Source organism: Columba livia, chromosome 22, assembly GCF_036013475.1.
Source record: "Columba livia isolate bColLiv1 breed racing homer chromosome 22, bColLiv1.pat.W.v2, whole genome shotgun sequence".
Taxonomy (NCBI): domain Eukaryota; kingdom Metazoa; phylum Chordata; class Aves; order Columbiformes; family Columbidae; genus Columba; species Columba livia.
Window position 1 is genome coordinate 5,019,802 of NC_088623.1, and position 21,029 is coordinate 5,040,830.

General features: G+C 51.7%; 2 protein-coding genes across 7 annotated transcripts; both read right to left on the bottom strand.

Moving 5' to 3' along the window:
* Positions 1 to 757: 757 nt before the first annotated feature.
* On the bottom strand, positions 758 to 3,600 carry BCAS2 (BCAS2 pre-mRNA processing factor). Its single transcript, XM_065038780.1, has 7 exons — positions 3,443 to 3,600; positions 3,278 to 3,370; positions 2,963 to 3,033; positions 2,720 to 2,881; positions 1,838 to 1,888; positions 1,432 to 1,512; positions 758 to 1,179 (listed from the first exon to the last, which is right to left on the bottom strand). The coding sequence occupies exons 1-7, from the start codon at positions 3,533 to 3,535 to the stop codon at positions 1,050 to 1,052; spliced, it is 681 nt and encodes a 226-aa protein (XP_064894852.1). The 5' UTR covers positions 3,536 to 3,600; the 3' UTR covers positions 758 to 1,049.
* A 69-nt stretch (positions 3,601 to 3,669) lies between these two features.
* On the bottom strand, positions 3,670 to 21,012 carry DENND2C (DENN domain containing 2C). 6 transcript variants are annotated; one of them, XM_065038773.1, is made up of 20 exons: positions 20,936 to 20,968; positions 17,087 to 18,003; positions 16,009 to 16,157; positions 15,363 to 15,475; positions 14,788 to 14,955; positions 13,270 to 13,344; positions 13,021 to 13,117; positions 12,382 to 12,426; positions 10,602 to 10,783; positions 10,150 to 10,259; positions 9,630 to 9,699; positions 9,215 to 9,292; positions 8,280 to 8,420; positions 7,836 to 7,984; positions 7,262 to 7,439; positions 6,993 to 7,034; positions 6,268 to 6,373; positions 4,516 to 4,755; positions 4,102 to 4,188; positions 3,670 to 3,842 (listed from the first exon to the last, which is right to left on the bottom strand). In XM_065038773.1, the coding sequence occupies exons 2-20, from the start codon at positions 17,857 to 17,859 to the stop codon at positions 3,811 to 3,813; spliced, it is 2,835 nt and encodes a 944-aa protein (XP_064894845.1). In that variant the 5' UTR covers positions 17,860 to 18,003; positions 20,936 to 20,968; the 3' UTR covers positions 3,670 to 3,810. The 6 variants fall into 6 exon arrangements, 5 of the variants coding, with proteins under 5 accessions (XP_064894845.1, XP_064894844.1, XP_064894847.1 ...); XM_065038772.1 differs by having other exon boundaries at positions 20,759 to 20,949; XM_065038775.1 differs by lacking the exon at positions 13,270 to 13,344 and having other exon boundaries at positions 20,936 to 21,012.
* Positions 21,013 to 21,029: the final 17 nt, after the last annotated feature.

The window sequence follows — 21,029 nt, forward strand, 5'->3', positions numbered from 1 at the left end:
CGCCGTGAGGCGCCATTGGGCGGCGGCAGTGGCTTCCCAACCAATCGCCAGAGGGAAACGGCGCCCTTAGGGGCGGAGCGAGCGGGCCGGGATCCCCGTGCGCGCCGGAGTGGCCCCGGTGCGGTATGAACTGCGGGGCCAGCGGAGCTGGGACAGGGAAAAGGCTGTGGCGGTGTGAGCAGTGCAGGGGAAAGGGAGCTGGGGGTCCTGGGGACAGCAGGGTGACCGTGAGCCAGCACTGGGCCCTTGTGGCCAGGAAGCCAATGGTACCTGGGGTGGGTTAGAAGGGGGTGGTCAGTAGGTCAGAGAGGTTCTCCTGCCCCTCTGCTCTGCCCTGGGGAGACCACACCTGGAATATTGTGTCCAGCTGTGGCCCCTCAGTTCCAGCAGGACAGGGAACTGCTGCAGAGAGTCCAGCGCAGCCACCAAGATGCTGAAGGGAGTGGAGCATCTCCCGTGTGAGGAAAGGCTGAGGGAGCTGGGGCTCTGGAGCTGGACAAGAGGAGACTGAGGGGGGACTCATTCATGGGGATCAATATGGAAAGGGGGAGTGTCAGGAGGACGGAGCCAGGCTCTTCTCGGTGACAACCAGTGACAGGACAAGGGGCAATGGGTGCAAACTGGAACACAAGAGGTTCCACTTAAATCTGAGAAGAAACTTGTTCCTGGTGAGGGTGGCAGAGCCTGACCCAGGCTGCCCAGGGGGTTGTGGAGTCTCCTACCTTGGCAGTTTTGAACATGAAGCAGAAGCCACACAGACAGCAAAATAACTTTTATTAAAGTAGGGGGAAATGTTAAAACAGAAAACAGGGTTTTTACAGAGCTCCTGCTTCAGGTAAATAAGTGAAAAATTCACAGTACATTTAACTGTGCCCATGATTCATTTGAACAGGATATTTTGAGTCTACCCTACCTCATGCTAGGATCTAAAACAATGAAAATAGCCTTTTATGACCTAACACAACTGCAACTAGTGGTATCTGCAAAACCAGCGTCTCCAAAGTGTTTTGTTTTTTAACATATGCTGCGGTAACACAGCAAGGATTAAGTCACTGGAATTCTTGCTGGATATTCTCCTTGTTTGCTTCCCCGTGCTGCTGTTTGATTTGTGAAATTTCATTTTCTAGCTGCACAATAGTTCGTTCAATCTCGTAATTTTTACTGACAAGAGAGACCCACCTGGAAGGGAAAAGAAAGAAAGAAGCATTTAAGTGTTAAATAACAGTCCTCTGTTATAAAATCAAAGGCAATGCTTGCTCCAAAGAAGTACAAAGACACCAACTAAAGCAGTATTCTTCTCAGTACGTGATAATCTCTCAGTTGATATTAATGGTAACTTGAACAAAGTGGTAAAAAGTAGTTTTTAACCCAGCTCAACTGTAACACACAAAACTTGGTGGCAGATTTAACAGAGAAATTCTAGATACTCACGTAGATTCCATTTCTCGTAGCTTCGCCCCAGCTGTGAGCTGCATGTTCTTTCGTTGCCAGTTCAGATCTTGAATGTTTTTCCTGGGGAGAAAAAGATACATGTGGGTTTTTTTTGTCTCCTTTCTTTAAAATTTGTAATATATGCTCCTAATTTCAAAATACACCTGACCCCCAGAAGTATTACCAGAAAGCATTTTGTAGGCATCCACTTTAAAATGATAGGCCAAGCCTAACATCAGGGAACATCTCTCTGCAGAGACAAGTGCACACTAAACAAAAGTCTATGAGCAGTGAGAACACTCTGACCACGGCAGCAGCGTATCCACGAGCCTCTGCACAGCTTGGAGGGGACAGGCATTCAATTTCCTTCCAAACTGCAGTAAAAATGTGAAAAAGAATGACTCACCTCAACTTCTGAAGCTCTTTCTGGGCTTGTTCTATCATATGAACCAGATGTCTAACAGCAGAATGCAAGAAAAGCGTTAGGAAAACGCAGAATTGTTAGACTGGACCCATTTAACCAGAGGCAAGGACACAACACAACACTTCAAGGCAAACAGAGAACATCCTGTTGTAACATCTCCCTACTTCATCACCCATCTTCTAATTTTAATTCTAAAATTACCTGTAACCAATTTTTATTGTGGTTTCCCTCATGTAACATTGTCAGAGCACCAACAGTTCTTTTTGCTTACTGACATATACGTGAACTAATTGATCCTCTAATTGCTGCCCTTCTCCTAAGCCAAGCAACCCTTTGCCTTCTCTTAAGCGCACCTTTATTTAAGGCTAAGCCTTTATCTAAGGCTAAGCCAACCCTTCCCAAAAGTGGATATTAATATTCTCTACCTGAAATAGTGCTGGTGCTCCCTGCAGCCATACTGTCCACAAGTTTTTTTGGCTTTTGTAACAGCTTTATTAACAATGGCTCCAGGCTCAACAGCATTAGTAGTAAGTCATCTTTACTTCCACTAACGAATTATAATTTTGCAGGCTGTCGTTAGTCCCTTTAGTTATCCTCAATTAAAGCCACAACTGCTACTCAAGCAGTAACTCTCAAAATTTAACACTGGGATGCATTAAAACACAGGCTGTTTCCTGGCCGCTGAGACAGCTCCTTCTCTTTCCGATCAGCCTTCTTTTCTGCCACATACACCTCACTCAAAGCGGCTCAGTTACTCCAGAATACGTCCCACAGGTTCCCACTGGACTTACACAGCAGAACACGAGGGACATAGAGAAATTACAGTCAGAACTTAAGCGAGGCTCAGCAAAGCCAAGGCCTTACTCGTTGTACACCTTCCAGGCGTTACAGCCGTGCTGCGACATTAACTCCAGGTTCTCGATGCGGACGGCCTGGTGCTCCAGCTGCGCCATGGAGTTGTTCACACACTCCTGCCACGCCGTGATGTCGTTCTTCTGGCCGGAGGACGGGGCCGGCAGCTCGTACCTACAACGGCCCGCCTGGCTCAGGAGAAGAGGCACCGGGTATTGGGCACCACTCACCGGCTGCTCGGGCCGCCTCCCTCACCTCTTCATGCTGAGCAGCTCCAGGGGCTGCCGGGCTGCCAGGCGCTCGAACTCGTTCCGCATGATCTCGGTCTGCGGGGAGAGCAGCGGGGAGAGCAGCGGGGATGCGGCCGTAGAGGGGCGGCCGGGGCCACGGGGAACAACCCGGGGCGGGAGCCAGCCGGGGTGAGGGGGGAACCGGCCGGGGTGTGGGGGGGACCGGCCGGGGTGTGGGGGGGACCGGCCGGGGTGAGGGGGGGACCGGCCGGGGTGAGGGGGGGACCGGCCGGGGTGAGGGGGGGACCGGCCGGGGTGAGGGGGGGACCGGCCGCCTCACCTCGAAGGCGCTGTAGTCGTGCGCCGGCAGGTAACTGAGGTAATTCTTCGTGGGCCGGTACCGCCGCGTCTCCTCCTCCACCAGCGCCGCAGCCTAGCGCACACGCGTTGTGAGGCCGGAACGCCGCCCCAGCCTTGCCCGCCGCCTCCCCCGACCCGCACTCACCGCCTCCCGGACCCCCGGCGCCTCGTAACCCTGGTCGAAATAAGGCAGCGCATCCACCACCACGTCCCCGGCCACCAGCCCCGGGCCCGCCATGCTGCGCACGGCTATGCGCCTGCGCCGGCCCCTCCGCCAATCAGCGCTGACGCAGAGCCCCTGCGCACCCGCCGCGACGTAGCCCCGCCCTCCCCGGCCCCGTTGCGGCGGGAGAGGAACAGAAACGGGCGCGGTTTGAAGGTCGTTAATTAACGTCATTTAACGGCTGTTGAACGGCAGCAGCAGCTGCACACAGTGCCCCGCGCAGCCCCAGCCCTCCTGCAGGCAAACAGGGGTCCGGCCCCGCCGCCTGGCTGGCCCGCAGCAGCGCACGGTCACCGCTTCTGGAGAAACTTCATTTTGCTCCCTACAAAGAAGAAAAACAAACAACATTAGGGGTTGAAGATGCTCCAGGAGGCATCTGGCTGAGGAGCTCTTGATCTAAAGATGCAAAAGCTTAAAAATAAAACAATCTTACAAAGTGTTTGGTGTCCCCAGAAGAGGGAAACATGCACACAAGTGCGCAAGGCAAAGAACGGGCCTTGCTCTCTTGTGCATGCACTTATTAGTTCAATAGCTAAATTTACTTCATTTTAAATCAACAAAAAGCAAGGATGTCCCTTTACCAAGACTGCGAAGGATTTTATTCACTCCAGTTGGTTCCGTCTCCGGGATACTCTCCAAATACTCCAAGGCACGGATCTCAAAGAGGCCTGAAGAGAAAAAACAAACAAGAAAATCACTCACCTAGATCATCTATTAAATCTTTTAGCATGTGGCATCTCATATCATTAACAAGGTCACGAAGAGGAAATCATGCACATAAAGTAAGCTGCAGGATTAAGCCCTGAAAGGAGAGATGCAAAAATTCTTTACTTCATAAGATTAATTCTTTGAGTAATTAGAAGGGCACGGAGCTACTACATGTGACAAAATGCCACCAGGATAACTTGCCAGGGCAAAAGGCTTCTTAAGAGTCAAGTTACGTGACACGATACTTTGAAAGTGAGTTTGTAAAAGAAGGAGGTATCAAACCTTACCTTTGACAGCGTTCTTGCGTAGTTCTCGATCCTGTATGAACCCTGCAAACATCTGCGTCTCCATGAAGCAGTGCAAGAACTGGCGCACGCTGCGCGACGCGTGAGATTTACGGAACGGCTCCCGCTGAAACGCCCGCTCCCCTTTCTCTGTGACGTTCATGTGCAAGGAGTAGTGCCCAACCACCTCCACAAAGAACTGCACAAAAGCTTCGGAGACCAGGGAGTTGAGAGGAATGTCACCTGCAAAGAGGACAACAGAGGAGAAATTTCCCTCCGCGCTCATCGCTTCAGACACTCCGCTTCGGAAGGAGGAGCAGCGGTCACTTTCCAGGCTGGTTGGCTCAGACTGTGACATTTCTGATGATGTCAAAGAAGCCACAGCTCCAATATTAAGATTTCTCTCCCACACCAACTTTCTGCTGCAGCTGAGACACATTTCGTTCCAAAGCTTTTCTAGCAGTTAAAGCATTTGGAAATTCTTTTCCCATCAAACATCTAGAGTCTAATAAACTGTAAGCACGTAATGGTCTAAATTTAATTCTCTTAAGGAATTAGGCAAATTACAAAGCACAAACCCACTGGAGGACTTTGTTACTTTTGATGTGCATGGAAATAGATAATCTGTCACAGAATCACAGAATCACAGAATCGACTGGGTTGGAAAAGACCTCAGAGATCATCGAGTCCAACCCTTGGTCCAACTCTAGTCTGTTTACTAGATCATGGCACTAAGTGCCATGTCCAATCTCAGTTTCAAAACCTCCAGGGCCGGTGAGTCCAGCACCTCCCTGGGCAGCCATTCCAATGCCTGACCACTCTCTCTGTAAAGAATTTCTTTCTAATATCCAGCCTAAATTTCCCCTGGTAGAGTTGAAGCCCATGCCCCCTTGTCCTATTGCTGATGCCTGGGAGAAGAGACCAATCCCCACCTGGCTAGAACTGCCCTTCAGGTAGTTCTAGAGAGTGCTGAGCTCAGCTCTAAGCCTCCTCTTCTCCAGACTAAACAAGCCCAGCTCCCTCAGCCTCTCCCCATAGGGCTTGTGTTCCAGTCCCTTTCCCAGTCTTGTTGCTCTTCTCTGGACCCGCTCCAGCACTTCAATCTCTTTCCTGAGCTGAGGGGCCCAGAACTGAACACAATACTCCAGGTGTGGCCTCCCCAATGCAGAGCACAGGGGAAGGATCACTGCCCTTGGCCTGCTGACCACGCTGTTTTTGATACAGGACAGGACACCGTTGGCCTTCTTGGCCACCTGGGCACACTGTTGGCTCATGTTGAGCTTCCTGTCCATTAGTCCCCCAGGTCCCTTTCTGCCTGACTGCTCTAATGTCGATGCCATTCTCTCGGGCTACACAATGCTTTTCAAAATTCTCACATTTATTCATCAGTCGTATTATGTACAAAGCTGTCCAGCTTTGAGAATTATCTGTCAGATTACCCTCTATGTTGTCTGTTTAAGAAAAGTGTTCTCTCTGCCACCCCAAAAAATTAAAGAAAACTCCAAGCAAGGGAAGCGATGCACTTGGCCCACGGAAAACCAGAGCTCTGCACATACCGACTGTGAAGAGAGGAATGATTGTTAGGACACCAGACTTCTTTCTAACACATTCACAAGAAAGATATTCTCGGTAAGATCACCGAAAACCAGCTTTCTAAAATGTCACTTATGTTTATTTCCATTCGCTCATTTTTATATCAACTACACGGAAGCTGTAGGGATTTGCCAACGTGAAAACACTTTTCCACAGAAGTACCTTGTGTGTCGCTCTGTTCATGTGACAAGATTTCGCTTCGTTCTTCCAAGATTTGTACCAGCGCAGCCTGGAGCTTATGAGGCAGGATCTCATCTTCATCTGATACCTAAAGAGAAAAATGGCCATGAAAGCATTTTTGTGCTGTATCTATTATAAACAGAACCTTCTCATTGCAAACAGATGAGAAATACTCATAACATGCCCAAAACAGAGGCAAGTTACTCTGGGATTTGGTGTATCTTGGTGGCACCATTTGGGTCACACACACAACTGGCCAACACAGAACAACACATGCTACATCCACACCACAGACTGGGCTTATTATACCAGGGATAAAACACACCAGAACAACAACAAAAAAATAGGACAAGTCTCAACATTATGGTTAAAAAAACCCAGTCTTTTAATACCTTTCTCCAGCTGCAGGCTGCAATGCAAAATAGAACAGTAAGGCAAGGAAATGGAGATGCAAACATCCCCCTGAACTAGTAATAAATACTCCACCTACTTGTGAGGTGATATAGAAGCACATTAGGTAAAGTTCAGCAGAGATTTGTGAGCCTGTTCCCTTCTCTCTTGATCAAAAAGGAACGCGAGATATTTCTTGAGCCACTGGAGTCAACACATGCGTACCAGCTTTTGCCGATTTCTTGCTTTAATTTCATTCCATTGATGCTTTTTCTGGACACATAACCATGAGTAACTGGTACTGTTATTTCACTCACCTCTTGCAAGAACTTGTCAGCACAAAGATCAACAATCAGAACCTGGGGAAAGATGTACAAAACATACTCTTACAACCACATATGTTGATATACAGAAAAAAAAGCCCTTTTTTTTTCCTTTTTTAATACGTCCCCAGTGCCAGGGGATGTCACATATGAAACACACTTCTGCGTAAGTGCAGCCTTAAACAGAATCCAAAGGGATTATTGCAGACATCAGCCTCATACCGCTGATACTCTCCATCTACCGTGCTTCACCCAGTTCTCACCTCTTCGATGGGCAGGTCCTGGAGCTGCGGTAACGAGCAGGAGAGAATGCCAATTAAGAACGGGGTCGGAGAGCACACAATATCAATCATGGAAGCTGGCAGGACTGGTATGTAGGTGTGTTGCCAAGTGAAGGGATAAAGCGTTGCAACCGCGGCATGGCCACATTTAGACAGCGTGCTAGAAAGGCGAGAGAAGCACAGGGTGGATTGTCAGTGTCTCACTCAGGCCTCGGCCGCAGACACAGGTTAGAAACGCTCAGGGAAAACGTAATTCACGTACATCGTTTATGCATCAGCAGAAGCTCCATGCGTCCACTTTTTAAGTCAGTTGTGGGGAGCTACGAATAGCAACAACCCAGACTAAAGAGGTAAAGGAAACGTTCCCTTAACTCCTCTTGGGTAAATAGCATACCTGAAATTCTAAGCATGCACATATTTTGTGGAAAGTCTGCCAAAAAGCTTTTAAATGTAACTGTTTACAGAAAGTTAGACAAGCCTGCACATGAAACGGGCCCAAACAGAAGAAAAAACAGCATCCCTCAGGAAGAACTAGTCGCTCAGACTCATTTTTTACCTTAAATTGTCAGCAACAAAGATCACCCTCCTTTCCAGCAGGAGAGAGGCAAAGACGCGAATCATGTGAGAGACGCTGAGACACTTAAACAGGCATTCGAAGTCAACGTGTTCGAGTCGAGAATCCAAGGGCCGGCAGAGTTCCATCACCTGAGAGGCAAGAGGAATTGCTGCTCAAGAAGGGGAACCCCCCAGCCCGGGCAGGGGGTGCAGAGCATCGCGCAGGGCTTCTGAGCAGCAATTCCTTATTAGAAAAAGCAGGGAATCACTTCTATGGTAGGGGATTCAACAGGAAGCCAGTTTGTGCAATAAACTCCTTCAGACTTTGGGGCATTATCTTCAGACTAGTCATTTATAGGCAGCATCACCGCAGTGCGGTTTGCAAAGCACCACTGTGCCCCAGAGACACCATCAGCGCGGGAAAGCCGGTCCCCATCGCCGTTACCTCATTTCCCGCTCCCGGCAGGAAACTCCTCACGGTAATGGTGCGTCCAGGCGCGGGGAAAGGTGCCTCCATCACGCTGCGCATGAACGGGTGCACTAGGGCTGGGGAGATCTCTCGCCTCTTCTCCACTTCGTCTAAAATCTGCAAGAAAACACATCGGACGTTGGTTCAGTGCCTGCTGGTGAGCCCAAGACGTGAGCCCACAGCGACACGTGAGGGCTCTGCTCGCAGCCCTCTCCCCCTCAGATCCCTGTGAAAGCTCCTTTCAAATATCTCAATAATTCAATGGGAATAGACACCTGTGAGCACAACTCCCCGTTCTCAAGTACAGTCTCCTGCTACTGCAAGGAAATGTCTTGTACGAGGTAACCAAGTTCCCATAACTAATTGGAGGAGTAAGAAGAGCAACAACCCCATCCTCCTCCCCAAGAAAGCTTTCTGAAGCACTGTTCTAGAGACCCTGTGCTCCAATGGTTAGAAATCAGCTTTCTTCATAAGCTTGCCCCCGTGTTCTTCTGCAATACTTGCCCCTTAGCTGCAGTAACTTTCCCCAGTCTTTATCCCTTTATCTCCTCACGGTGCTACAAAAAACAAGCTGAGATCTTTCCACCCTCTGCCCTTAAACTGATCTTCCATTTCCGAGTCACGGAAGAAGAGCGTGAAGTGGCATCATCAGTAATATCAGGTATTAGAAGCCACTTTGTGACAACAATTTTATGCAGTGATAGTTGTCTGTGTATTGTCTGACAAGTTGCAGCACTGATCTAATTTTATTTGCCCTGTCAAAGCAAAGGCAGCAAGGAAGCACCACTCTGCTGGGTGAATGACGAAAGCTACGCAATTCTAGACTGGACAAAAGCATCCAGTTGCTTTCTGGAGGCTGCAGGTTGTCAGACTCAAGTCGGATAAGAAGTAACACGCTCTCCCCACTTCACCTTGGAGAAGAGGTTGAAGCAGCCCAGGCGGCTGACGATGCAGTACACCTCGGGAAGGCGCTTCCCTTTCCCTTCTGGCTGAAAGGCAACGGGAACAGTTACGCAGAGAACAGGGATGCAATAAAGAACCCAGCACCTACACGGTAGCTGACCCACACAATTCCTTCCCTCTATATTTCTGACTTAAGAGTCACGAGGAATAAGCAGTTCCAGGAGCTGTTTCTCACCCCCGCAGCCCTTTTCACCATATTGCTGGACATCCTCGTGCTCTTCTACATCCAACAGGCTGCGAAACTCAGCAGCAGCACAGCGGCTGCATAACCCACATGGGAAATTACTGCTGATACGCATCCTGCGCTTGACTGTGCATTTCTCAATGCATTCTTTACACTCCATCCAATACACACATGCTTACCAGGAGCTTCTTGCAGTACCCAAACCAGCGGCTGCCATCCTCACCCGTCAACACAAAAGAAAACGTTTCACTGGGGGAGCAAAGAACAGTCAGGGTTAAACTCACTGTGCAGCTCAGAGAAGAGACCGACAAACAAAGCACACAAACTACAAGCCATTCTCTTTCTGGTCCTGCTGCAGTCAGCAAGCTACTTCAGGCTCTATTCTCTGTAAAACCTGGACCCTCACTGAGCTGCTACAGCTCATTTCCCTCTCAGCTGCGTTTCCATTCTGCCAGGGAGCAACAGAAGCACCGACCAGCCCCAGGGCTTGGCCTGGAACAAACTTCCTTCTGATAGGAAAGACAGTGCTTGGGCAGAAGCAGCACTTGTGAGTCCACCTCTGTATCTCATCTTTCCCTCCACAGGGTCAGGGATTCAGCCTTTCCCATATTTCCTTGCTCTGGCTGCAGTTCCCTGGCACGTACCTGAGCTTTCAGCATTGCCCGTTTCGGGCAAGAGTGCTCAAAAACAAGTCTTTACCTTTTTAGGTCTGACGCAGGAAACCAGTCTTTGGGATCTGGGAAGCAGAATTTGGGAATGACCTTTAGCCTCTCTTCAGTATCCTTGGACTGTCGGAAGGGATGTTCAGGCTGGAGGGGTAACACGTGCATTTAAAGTCACTGAAGTGTGACACACAGCTGCAGAATTTATTAATAAAACAATGGGAGACAGTATCTTCCTGACACTTCCAAATGCTGAACCATCAGACACTTCTAGTTCCAACAAGACAGTAAACTCATTATCAAGAAAGATGCTCAGCCCAGTGCTATACATTAAGTCTGTAACACAGCAAGCTGCTCTATATTCCAAGCCTGTATCCTAATCAGTGGGCCAGCTTTACTAGTACAGAGTTTAGGAAGGGACACACACTGCGAGAGGAAATAAACAGCCACTGAGTGTGTTTTGTGGACAGGCTTCCATGCAGCTCCTACCTTGCTGGGAAACTGCTGTATGACCTGTGGTGTGTACGTCCTGTCGGATGCCTTCTTGTGCAGTGACACCACCACAAACAACTCGAACAGCCGCTGCTCCTGGAGCTCTATCAAATCCCTCTCCAAAGTCTGGTAGTGCGGGTTCCTCTTGCAGGTGGACTGTAGCAGGCACCTGTGTCGACCTGAATCATCGAATCAGGGAATGGTTCAGTTTGGAGGGACCTTCTCAGCTCCCCAGTGCCCCCCTGCCATGAGCAGGGACATCTTCACCAGCTCAGGTTGCTCAGAGCCCCGTCCAGCCTGGCCTGGGATGTCTCCAGGGATGGTTCATCTACCACCTCTCTGGCCAACCTGGGCCAGGCTCTCACCACCCTCAGGGCCAACAATTCCTTCCTCATGTCCAGCCTGAATCTCCCTCCTTTAGTTTAAAACCATCACCCCTTGTCCTATCACAACAGGCACTGCTCAGAAGTCTGTCCCCATCTTTCTTATCGGCCTCTTTTAAGCACAGAAAGGCCACAATAAGGTCTCCCCCAAGCTTCTCTTCTCCAGCTGAACACCCCAACTCCCTCAGCCTGTCCTCCCAGGACAGGAACAAATCCAGAACTAGCCTGTAGCTCTCACTGCCACACACCGACAGGTCACAGAGGACTCGTCAGCACCTTTAGACACCTGCAGCACCCTACGGGACCCGGACCCCCGCGCCAGCTCCTCAAGCACGGAGCTGTTCTGGCCAGGGGAGCTCTGCAAACCCCTCCCGACCCACAGCGAGCACCGTCCTGCTGTCCTGACGTTCCTTCCACATGTCTCAGAGCGACATATCGTGGTGACCGCGAGGGACACCCAGCTGTGAGAAGCCCAGCTCCACCAGTTCGGGAGCTGCCAGGCCTGGGCATCGCAGAGAGGCAGAGCCGCTTCCCTGGCCAAAAAACGTCCAGGCTGGGATGTCCTGACAGGCAGCACGGGCTCACAAGCACGGGCACAGCACTCTGATGTAAGAAATTCCTGAGGCCCAGGCACCGTGACACATTTGGTACACTTTGGAAACAACTCTTAAATCAGGCGGTGACTCAATCCCTGGATTTCTGCAGGGACTCTTCACTCTCCATTACCCTCAACATAAAAAAGCAGAACTACGCTATTCACTCCAAGTTAAAGCCTTCTGTATGCTTCCCCCCAAGTAAATGAACATTAAAGCAATTCTGTTGCTCCTTTTCACTAGCTGCTTGCTTAGAGACGTGACAGAGTCACCCACCATTCAAACCTCACCAGCACAGAAACCCAAACCCCTTCGGTCCTTCCCACACCAACTAAAACCAAGTGGGTATTTCAAGGCTGTAGTTTGGCCCGATGATAAAACTACTGTGGAACCAGACAAATAACCAAGTGATTTCTCCCCAGAGGAAAGGGCATTTCACAACATTATACATTTAAAACAGAACCAAGGGCGAAAATAACCTCAAGTGTTCACAGCAAAGGTGATCCAGGGACAACATCATGCAAGACATATTTTAGATAAGTGTGACTCTAGCAACCCCAAAATGAATCTACTCCAAGCAACTGGAAGATTAATGGCATTAAACCCCAAGGGCTCAGGAGAAGTGGCAGAAACAGAGGCTGATTTGTCACAGCAACAGCTCCCAGCCTTGGCAATGCTGCCTCTCAGATGTTCCCTTTCTCTGTCTCGACAGAGGCCACAACTACTCAGTGTTTATCCCCTCAGAGCCTCAGCAAACGTGTGGTGCTGTGGGGACAGGACCAGCCCCTGTGATTCACTCACTTTTTGGCTGATTTTCCGTATCACTCTCATTCCCGCTGGTTTCACCTGAAACACACATAGTTTTCACTGATTAGCCATGCAGAAGGAAGATGGGCAACACCCAAAGTTGGGCAAGAGACAGAACTACAGACTCGTCAGACCAACGTCACCCAGGGCTGCCCATCTATCCTGCTCGAAACATCAGCAAAGTGCAGCCGGTACTGGCAAACACGCTACAACAGTAAATTTCAAAAAGCAGAGTTGATATTAAATCACTTTTTTCCAGCAAACCACTTGTAGGTCAGCTGAACAAGGGCCAAGAACAGAAACCAGGCGGTTATTGGATGCTGCTGTAAGTTAGAGTTGCTGAACAGAACATACTGTAAATAAAGACCGTACCACAAGTACAAAAACAATCAGAAGAACATAAGAATATCACTTTAGAGGCACAAAAGCGACGAGCGGAGTAGTCAGAGGTAGTTCTCGTGCCAAGTGGTTTTGTGGGGTATTTCTTGAAAAAGCTCTTTTAACCAGTAGCCCAGCTCTTCAGGCTCAGATCACAGCGGAACCCTTCACGTGTGACAGCGTTAGACTGGGCTTAGGCAGCGTTCCCCACCCTAGCGGGGCTGCAATAGAGAAGGGAGCTGGAAAGCTCTCTACCTTTCACTGGAGGCGCTTCTCTCCCAGCAGGACTGAGCAACTTCACCCTCTTCTTTCCCCTCTTAGAATCAAATATCTCCTGGATTTTTAGCACCAGCTGAAATGCAAAGCAGAAGCAGAGGTTAATGTGGTCGAGAAAAGGCTCCAGACGCCACCAGAATTTCTGCTGTGAGAGAGATTATCATTAGCACAACTCAAAACTGACACCAAACTGCGCAAGCATTCTGGAAGTGATCACACTTTGCTTACCAAACAGACGCAGAACAGCAAAGTGTCCGGCACCAGATCTCCGTTTTCTATTACACAGCCCAACCGCAAAGGCACCTGCAAGAACACCTTCTAAACCCTCCACCACAAAGACTCTGACTCCACATGCTCTCAAGCACCCCAATTCTTTCCAAGCCCAGAAAAAGCAGAGCTCTCTCAGTGTAGCTTGAGCTTTGGCTTTTGTTTGTTCTAAGTTTTATGCTGTAGCTGGATGTCACACAGCTAGAATTTCCCCAAAGCACCACGTCAGGCGCAGAACAAAGCTGCTCTAAGCGCAGTCCTTGTAGTGGGATAGTAGTGGGATAGTAGTGGGATAATGTGCTTTCATTTTGCACAGGTGAAGAAAGACGGTGGGACAGAATAACTGTTCTGTGCTGCAGCGACACCACAGACCTGGGCAAGTGGAAGAAACACCTTGGAAAAGAAGCCTAGCCCAACGCAGACTAAAATACAGACTTGAAAGAAGGGTCAGCGTTTCACCAATTGGAGCTGACGCTGTTAAGGTCGCTTCCGCTGGTCACAACAGCCCTAAAACCAAAGTCCTGGTGCTTTCTGCTCCTCCTGTCACAGGCCCCTCAGCTGCCGGGCCCAGGACGCTGCAGGCGGCTCCTGGATCCCGCGCGTCACAGGCGGCGATGGCTTCGTTGTGAAGGATTTACATTAAATGCAGAGAGCAGGTCAAGTTCAATCTTGCCTCAAGAATTCACTAAATGCTCCCACTGAACGCGGGAGGGTGGGGCCCAGCCATTTGTCACCACAAATACTGCATAAAAAGGAACATATTCAGCAAGAGAACCTGTTTTTCAGCTCAAGCCTTTATCCCCAGCTCAGCAGACCTGGCTTATGCGCTTCTCCTTTTTAAGATCTATTTCTCCCAATTTTCTGCGTTAGCACCAGGAGGCCGCATGAAGAAACCAGCCCGCAGCAGAAAGCGGTGCTGCTCCTGCAAAATCTGCCTTCTTCCCCTCTCCCACCCAGCCTGACCTAGAGGATTTCCATTTCTGCTCCCATTTTTGTACAGCTGAGTCACCAGTGCAAGACACTGGGTGTGTTTAAGGCATCCATGTGTTTCTTGAGCAATAAGTAAGATTTTTCTTCTTACACTCCAATCTCTCGAGCAATCTTGGCTCAATTCTTTGCGAGCAAAAAGAGTCAAGTGTGCTTCCTGCATGCAAATTGTTACCAGATTTTTGGAACAGGTTTGCATTTGAAGAATGTTTTATTTTCCCCCTCCAAATGAAAAATACTCTCCATCACAGCATTTTTATAATCTTGCCATCTCCTTCCTGATTTTCCCGGCCCACAACTTGTTTAAAAGCACACACAGGAGTTGCTTGTTACTCCAAAGTGACGTTTGAAAAGCATTGTGCAGCTCATCCCTAGAGCTGCTCTTCGCCTTTAGAAGGCTGTGCCCACTTCCAAAGCACTTTGAAGATGCTAGAAAAGGCATAAGTGTTTGAAAAGCCATGTAAGAAGTAACGTTTCATGCTCAAATCTCACCCAGGGCAAGTTCTTCCTCCTGCTGGCAGCCTCTGCTGCTCGGAACAGCTTCCACTCGCTCAGGGTGACAGGCAGGGTTGTGTCCTTCACCACTTTCCCTTGGAAATTTGTCTGGGAGGGCTTTAGCTCAAGAGTCTTGCGACTGAGGAAGGCAGGTTTTGGGGGAGGCTGGAAAACAGAATCAGAAAAGATGCTTAAGCGTGGGATTAAGCTTTGGTCCAAGCTTAGAGTCAATGGGAGCACAAACAATAAACATCCTGCAGCCTCCTGCTCTACCAGACTCTCCATCCCATCCCATCCCATCCCATCCCATCCCATCCCATCCCATCCCATCCCATCCCACACACTCAAGCATCTCATCAACAGTCCCTTGTTCTTGTTCTTTTGCTCCTCAGCAGCTTAATCCACTGCTGCTGCCATGGCTGTTCATTGGAATTTACATTAATAACAAACAATAATAAAATAAGGAAAATCGATGATGTGGGAGTGGGCAATGTGGGGCTGGGGAGAGCACAAAACAGGGCCCTTGTGAGGAGGATTCTCTAAACGGTGACAATTTAATCCCCTCTCCCTACCTTGGGAGCCCCCCTGGTACTCCGGGGGGGTGGAAACTTCCAGACAGACGGGACCTTCCACAGGGGTAGGGGCAGCGCCCCGATATCTTCATAGGGGTTCTCTCTTGCGGGACCTAAAAAAGGGTTGGATGGGAGATTCAGAAAAGGAGACAAAGTCCTGCGTTCTCGCGAGGGACGCAAGCAGGGAGAGCGTGCGGTTGTCTGCCAAGCTTTAACGGGGTCTGAGAGAGATCTGTTCTAACACGGATTAGGTTTCCACTACTCAAAGTTCCTTCTAACCCACAAGCATCAACGTGGCAAACTGTACAGACTCAGCAAAGCAAACCAATTCCACCACGGCAGAGGAAGCGGCCCTACGGCAGAGCAGCTGATTTTGTCAGTGTTCACGCTGATCTCTGCGCAGCACTCGAGCAAAGTATGTGAAGAGCTAATTAAGAAATCAGTTTAGCGCGGGCCAGCTCTAGCGACCCCTCCATGGCACCCGAGATCAGGCTGTTACCATGCAGACAGTTACAAGGAACCCCAGACCTCAAAAGTCACAGATCTGGAAAGGGTCTCGGTGCATTCTCATCTTCCTTCCTCCCTCCCAGCAAATTTGCTACCCTTAAATAAAGTGAGTGCATTCCCCAGAAGCACAGGCACATACAGATAATGTCCTCGTAGATGTTGTCTTCTGACTGTGTGTAGACGAGCCTGGATCCTGCAGTGCCATTTGCCTCTTCTTGAAGTCTGTGGGACTTAGTGGTTGCCATCTGGTTGCGGAAGCCCTGGATGTCCTCAAACTCAAAAGATTTCCTAGAGGAAAACCAGCGTAACTTCTTCTAAAGGCACCTGCATGTACCAGCGATCTGCTGTCTCCAGTCCACACAGAGTCTGCTCCTCCCTGGGCCACCAAGCACACGGATGCTCCAGTGTGACGCTCTCATTTCCACGCGTCGCGGTTTAACCCCAGCCAGCAGCTCAGCCCCACGCAGCCGCTCGCTCGCTCCCCCCTCGCAGGACGGGGGAGAGAATCGGAAGGGTAGAAGTGAGAAAACACGTGCGTCAAGATAAAGACAGTTGAGCGGGAAAAGCAAAAGCTGCACAGGCAAGCAAAGCAAATAGGGGATTCATTCACGCCTTCCCATCACAGGCAGGTGTTCGGCCATCGCCAGGGCAGCGGGCTCCACCACACGCAGCGGTGATTTGGGAAGACAAACGCCGTAACTCCGAACGTCCCCCCCTTCCTTTTTCTTCCCCCAGTTGTTATTGCTGACCGTTTAGCCCATCATTATAAAATTTGGTTTGTTGCTGCATGCTTTGCCGCTGTGAAGCCTCCGACTTAAAGCAACGAGAGAATCTGTCACGCACAAGAAAGCCAGAACATTTAGCAACACTTACTGCCCCAAGGAGAAAGCTATTCTGTAGTCCACAAATTGCAGCGGAGCACAAGCTCAGGGCAAGCAGCAAGCAGCGCTATCCCTGGGGCCAGCATATTGTCACTGAACTCTGGTTTAACATCCACTTGGAGCTCTCAGCCTTCTTTGCGTGATTATCAGCAGCAAAAGCAGCGCACACACAATGCTGGAAAGGAGACACTTTCATCCAGAAATATCCTCTCCCCATCAAACACATCATCAGTACTAGTGCCTCCTCAAGGATATCATAGCGAGCAAGCTGTTTCAACCCATCTAGAAACTGATTTAAGGAAACATGTTTCAGACACGAGAGATGAACCAAGGTACCTCTGGGCTCTCCCTCTGATCCTCCTGCTGGCTATTCTCGTCTCAGGGTTGTTGGAGGATGACAGCGAGTCTCCTCTGTGCTGCTTTTGCAGGGCAGCTTCCCTGGTAGCAGTGGCATCACTGCAGCTACCGGCGGCCTTTTCTGCAAGATAGCGGAAAGTCCTGCGGGGCTTGGGCGGTGGGACAGCAGCCGGCTCCTCCTCTTGCCCCTCAGCCTCACAGTAAATGTTTCTCCAGCTCCTCTCTGCCCCGCAGAGAGCACCCACTCCTTTGATTTTAAGTTCTTCTTCTGTGGAGCCACAGATCCCTCGCTGCTTCTGAAGGTCCAAGGGAACCGGTGGGGCTTTCCCAGCCAGAAGGGGATCTACCCTCCTCCACAGCGCCTGTGAGGTATAGAAGTTACCCGGGGGCAGGAAGCCTGCTTGCCATTCTCCTTTGTCCTCCTTCTCCCAGGGCTGGAGCTCACCGCAGTCACCAGCCTGCACGCGGCTCCGTGCATCTTCCCTGAAATCCAAACCCAGGCTCTTTGGATCTTTGGACGCAGTCCTTCTGCCTTTCTCTGTCCGTTCTGCCTTCCCTTCGGCTAGAACATCACAGCTGGGATCACACTCTACCCCAAAGTCCTTCAGCTGCTGTTTCTCCTTGCTGGAGCACCCCCGTGTCCTCCCCTCCCACTGGGAGATCTTCTGTTTGATGTTGCGGCAGTGGCTCCGGGAAAGGGTCTGCACAGCGGAGCGGGAGAAGCTGCCGTCCACCGGCCCCGCTGGGTGCATGGCAAGTGCCAACGCGCTCACAAACACCTCATCTCGTCCAGCTCCACCTGTGTCCCGCACACATCAAGCTGGCACGAGACTGCCAAGCAATGTCCAGAAGTCCCCCGGGTGTCGGCTCTGCAAGGACTGGCTGCTAAACACAACCTGCGGACAAAAGAAACGAACCGTCAGCCGCGCTCCAGCCACACGCACCACCAGGAACTCCCAGCTGCTCTCTGGCAATTGCTGAAGAACATTCCTCCCCAAATCACGTGTTGAAGCCTGGCTCGCAGAGCGCGCTCCCCACAAAGCCCGTTTCTGTAGCACACATCTGGGAGGGCCAGCAAAAGGAAGCGGAGGTCTCACTGGTTTAAAAAAACAAAACAAAACACCCCAACAGGAACAAAACACAGCCAGGGATTCCAAAGGTGCAAACTCAAGGAAACTATTTAATGGCACAGCTCTCGGCCAGCCCCTCTGCTGCATCCTCGTACCGGTGTCTCCTGATGCTCTGGACGGCTCAGAGCACCTCGGGCAGCACAGCCAAACCGCTGCAGCACCACGTCTCTGCCAGAGCTCCCGACACAGCAGAGACGCAGCAAGATACGAGATACAGCGCCAGCACTACGGAAAGGGAACCACGTCTGCTCCTCCAGCAGCAGCGGGACAGTTGTGGTGACTGGAGAGGAGCCCGACTGTGCAAACAGTCCCCGTTGCACACCTGCAGCAATGCCAGAGGACCTCTGTGGAAAGCAAACCAGACTTGTTCCAGGTGGGAACACAGGCTGTGGTCAAACAAAGTCTGTGCCCAGGCTCCACCTGACAGATCCAGCCAGCTCCCACTGCCCAAGACTGGGTCTGTGTCCTCCAAAGCTGCCGTTACGATGCCCAGTCTTCACTGACTCGCCAAAGCCTGTAAGAATTTGCAGAACCGAGGATGTGAAGCAAATCAAGCTGGAAGGCAGAGGAGCTGAAACCTGCCCGACAAGGGTTTGTGCCCCGTGCACCAGGCTGGGCGTGGGGAGCCCCTGCCACGGCAGAGACCCGCGTCCTTCCACACCACGCCTCATTCCACCGGCTCTGTCCCCGCTGTTCTGATCTGCTCGGCAGAGGCATTTGTGGTGCAATTAAAAGCAAATGATTCGGTGATAGCTTAGGCATACACGGCACCAAGCCTCAGCTCTCTGCTGCACTGTCACACCATCTACCAAAGCAGCGCTGCTGGCTGTGACAGGAAGCTCACTGCTGCCCGTCGGCACAGAGAGCACCGCAGGTTCCCGCAGCCTGGCATCGCTTATCACGTTGTCCCAGGCAGCTGCCTGTAACTCTCCCGCTCAGCAGTGAATGGGCTAAATTCAAACAACCCGGGTGAGCAACTGAACTGGGGATTACAGAATCATTTTGTTGGAAGAGCCCCTCCAGATGACTGAGTCCAACTGTTCCCCCAGCCCTGGCACTGCCCTATGTCCCTGAGAACCTCATGTCCGTCTGTCCAGCCCTCCAGGGATGGTGACTCCAGCACTGCCCTGGGCAGCCTGTTCCAATGCCCCACAGCCCTTGGGGGAAGAAATTGTTCCCACATCCAACCTCAACCTCCCCTGGTGCAACTTGAGGCCGTTTCCTCTGCTCCTGGCGCTTGTTCCTGGGGAGCAGAGCCCGACCCCCCTGGCTCCAAGCTCCTTTCAGGCAGTTCAGAGATCAGAAGGTCTCCCCTCAGCTCCTGTTCTCCAGCTGAACCCCCAGGTCCCTCAGCCGCTCCATCACACTTGTGCTCCAGCCCCTCACCAGCTCCGGTCCCTTCTGAACTCGCTCCAGCACCCCAGGGGCTTTCACTCCATCACCAGCTCTCTGTCCCTAACCAGCATTCTGCCCTGTCCACCGCAGGCTCCTGACCGCCCAGCACGTCTCCAGAGCAGCGTGGTGAAGCTCCGGCCGAGCTCACAGCCAGGCTGCCCTGGCAGCGAGGGGCCCCTGCCCTCTCCTATAAATAGGCATCGTTTCCAAAACATCCTGAGCTACGGCAGAGCCATCCTTCCTCAAGCCCTGTCTGCACAGCTCTGATTAGCAGACAGGAAAGCAACTTTCCCCTTTCCTTTGCCATTGCGAGTCTACAGCAACAAGCGCTCGGGTCCGCTGCTGAGGACCTGAGGCAAAGACACGATGGCTCTGATGGGAAAACCCAGGCCAGGAGAGGGGTGAACAGGCTCCTCTTGGCCGGTACAGCTCCAGACCAGGCACCTCTCCTCCCTGTCAGGTCTCCAGACATTCGAAGCAGAAGTAGCACAGGGACAGGCCCCCAAAGGACCCTGTAGCATAGATTTATAGCAATAAATGGGTTTATTCTGAGTGGTTGAGGTTGGAAGTGACCTCTGGACATCACCTTGTCCAACCTCCAGCTCCAGCAGGGACACCACAGCAGGGTGTCCAGGACCGTGTCCAGATGGCTTTGAAGATCTCCAAGGATGGAGATGCTACAACCTCCCTGGGCACCCTGTGCCACTGCTTGGTCACCCCCTGGATGCAAAAGTGTTTCCTGACATTCAGAGGGAATCTCCCGTGTGCCAGTTCGTGCCAGTCCCGTCACCGGCACCACTGCGATGAGGCGCCAGGTCCTCTTTGCACCCTCCTTCAGGCACTTACGTACATTGACAAAACCCCCAGCACCCCCACACCTCCCGAGTCTCCTTCAGGCGCCCCGGGCCGGGAGTGCGGCGGAACACGAGGCCGGTGACTCACGGCGGCAGCCGGTGGGCTGGGGCGGGCGCCTCCCTACCCCGGGGTCAGCTCCCGTTCGCTCCCTCCGCTCCACGGGAGAAGGATCCGGCCGCCGCTCCCCCGCTCGCCCTTCCCGGCTCACCGGGACCCCCCGGAGCTCCGCGGCCGGCAGGACTGGCGGGACACGCCGCCGCCGCTTCCTTACCGGCTCCCGGGCTCCGCTGCCTCCAACACCGCGGCCCGGCCGCTTCCGCCGCGTCCAGTCCAGCAGCAGCCGGGACTGCGTGGCAGCGACCCTGCGGGAAAGCCTAATGCTCCCCCAGGCCGAGCCGCCCGCTGCCCTCGCACCGCCCGGCCCCGCTTCCCGCCGCGGGAGCCCCACCGTGCCCGGCCCCGCTTCGCAGGACGCTCCCGGCGCGCATCGAGCTACGCCCATTTGCTGGCGCACCCGTCACTCAGCCAGCGCCCCACCCCTC

Bases quoted from the DNA above. Each gene is read 5' to 3' on its own strand.
- BCAS2 (XM_065038780.1), bottom strand. From the start codon at position 3,535: ATGGCGGGCCCGGGGCTGGTGGCCGGGGACGTGGTGGTGGATGCGCTG. The intron at 3,371-3,442 runs GTGAGTGCGGGT...CGTGTGCGCTAG, and splicing joins CGCCGGGGGTCCGGGAGGCG to GCTGCGGCGCTGGTGGAGGA. The intron at 3,034-3,277 runs GTGAGGCGGCCG...CTCTCCCCGCAG, and splicing joins ACGACTACAGCGCCTTCGAG to ACCGAGATCATGCGGAACGA.
- DENND2C (XM_065038773.1), bottom strand. From the start codon at position 17,859: ATGCACCCAGCGGGGCCGGTGGACGGCAGCTTCTCCCGCTCCGCTGTG. The intron at 9,293-9,629 runs GTAAGCATGTGT...GTTGCCTTTCAG, and splicing joins GGTACTGCAAGAAGCTCCTG to CCAGAAGGGAAAGGGAAGCG. The intron at 7,985-8,279 runs GTAACGGCGATG...CTTGCCTCTCAG, and splicing joins TGCCGGGAGCGGGAAATGAG to GTGATGGAACTCTGCCGGCC.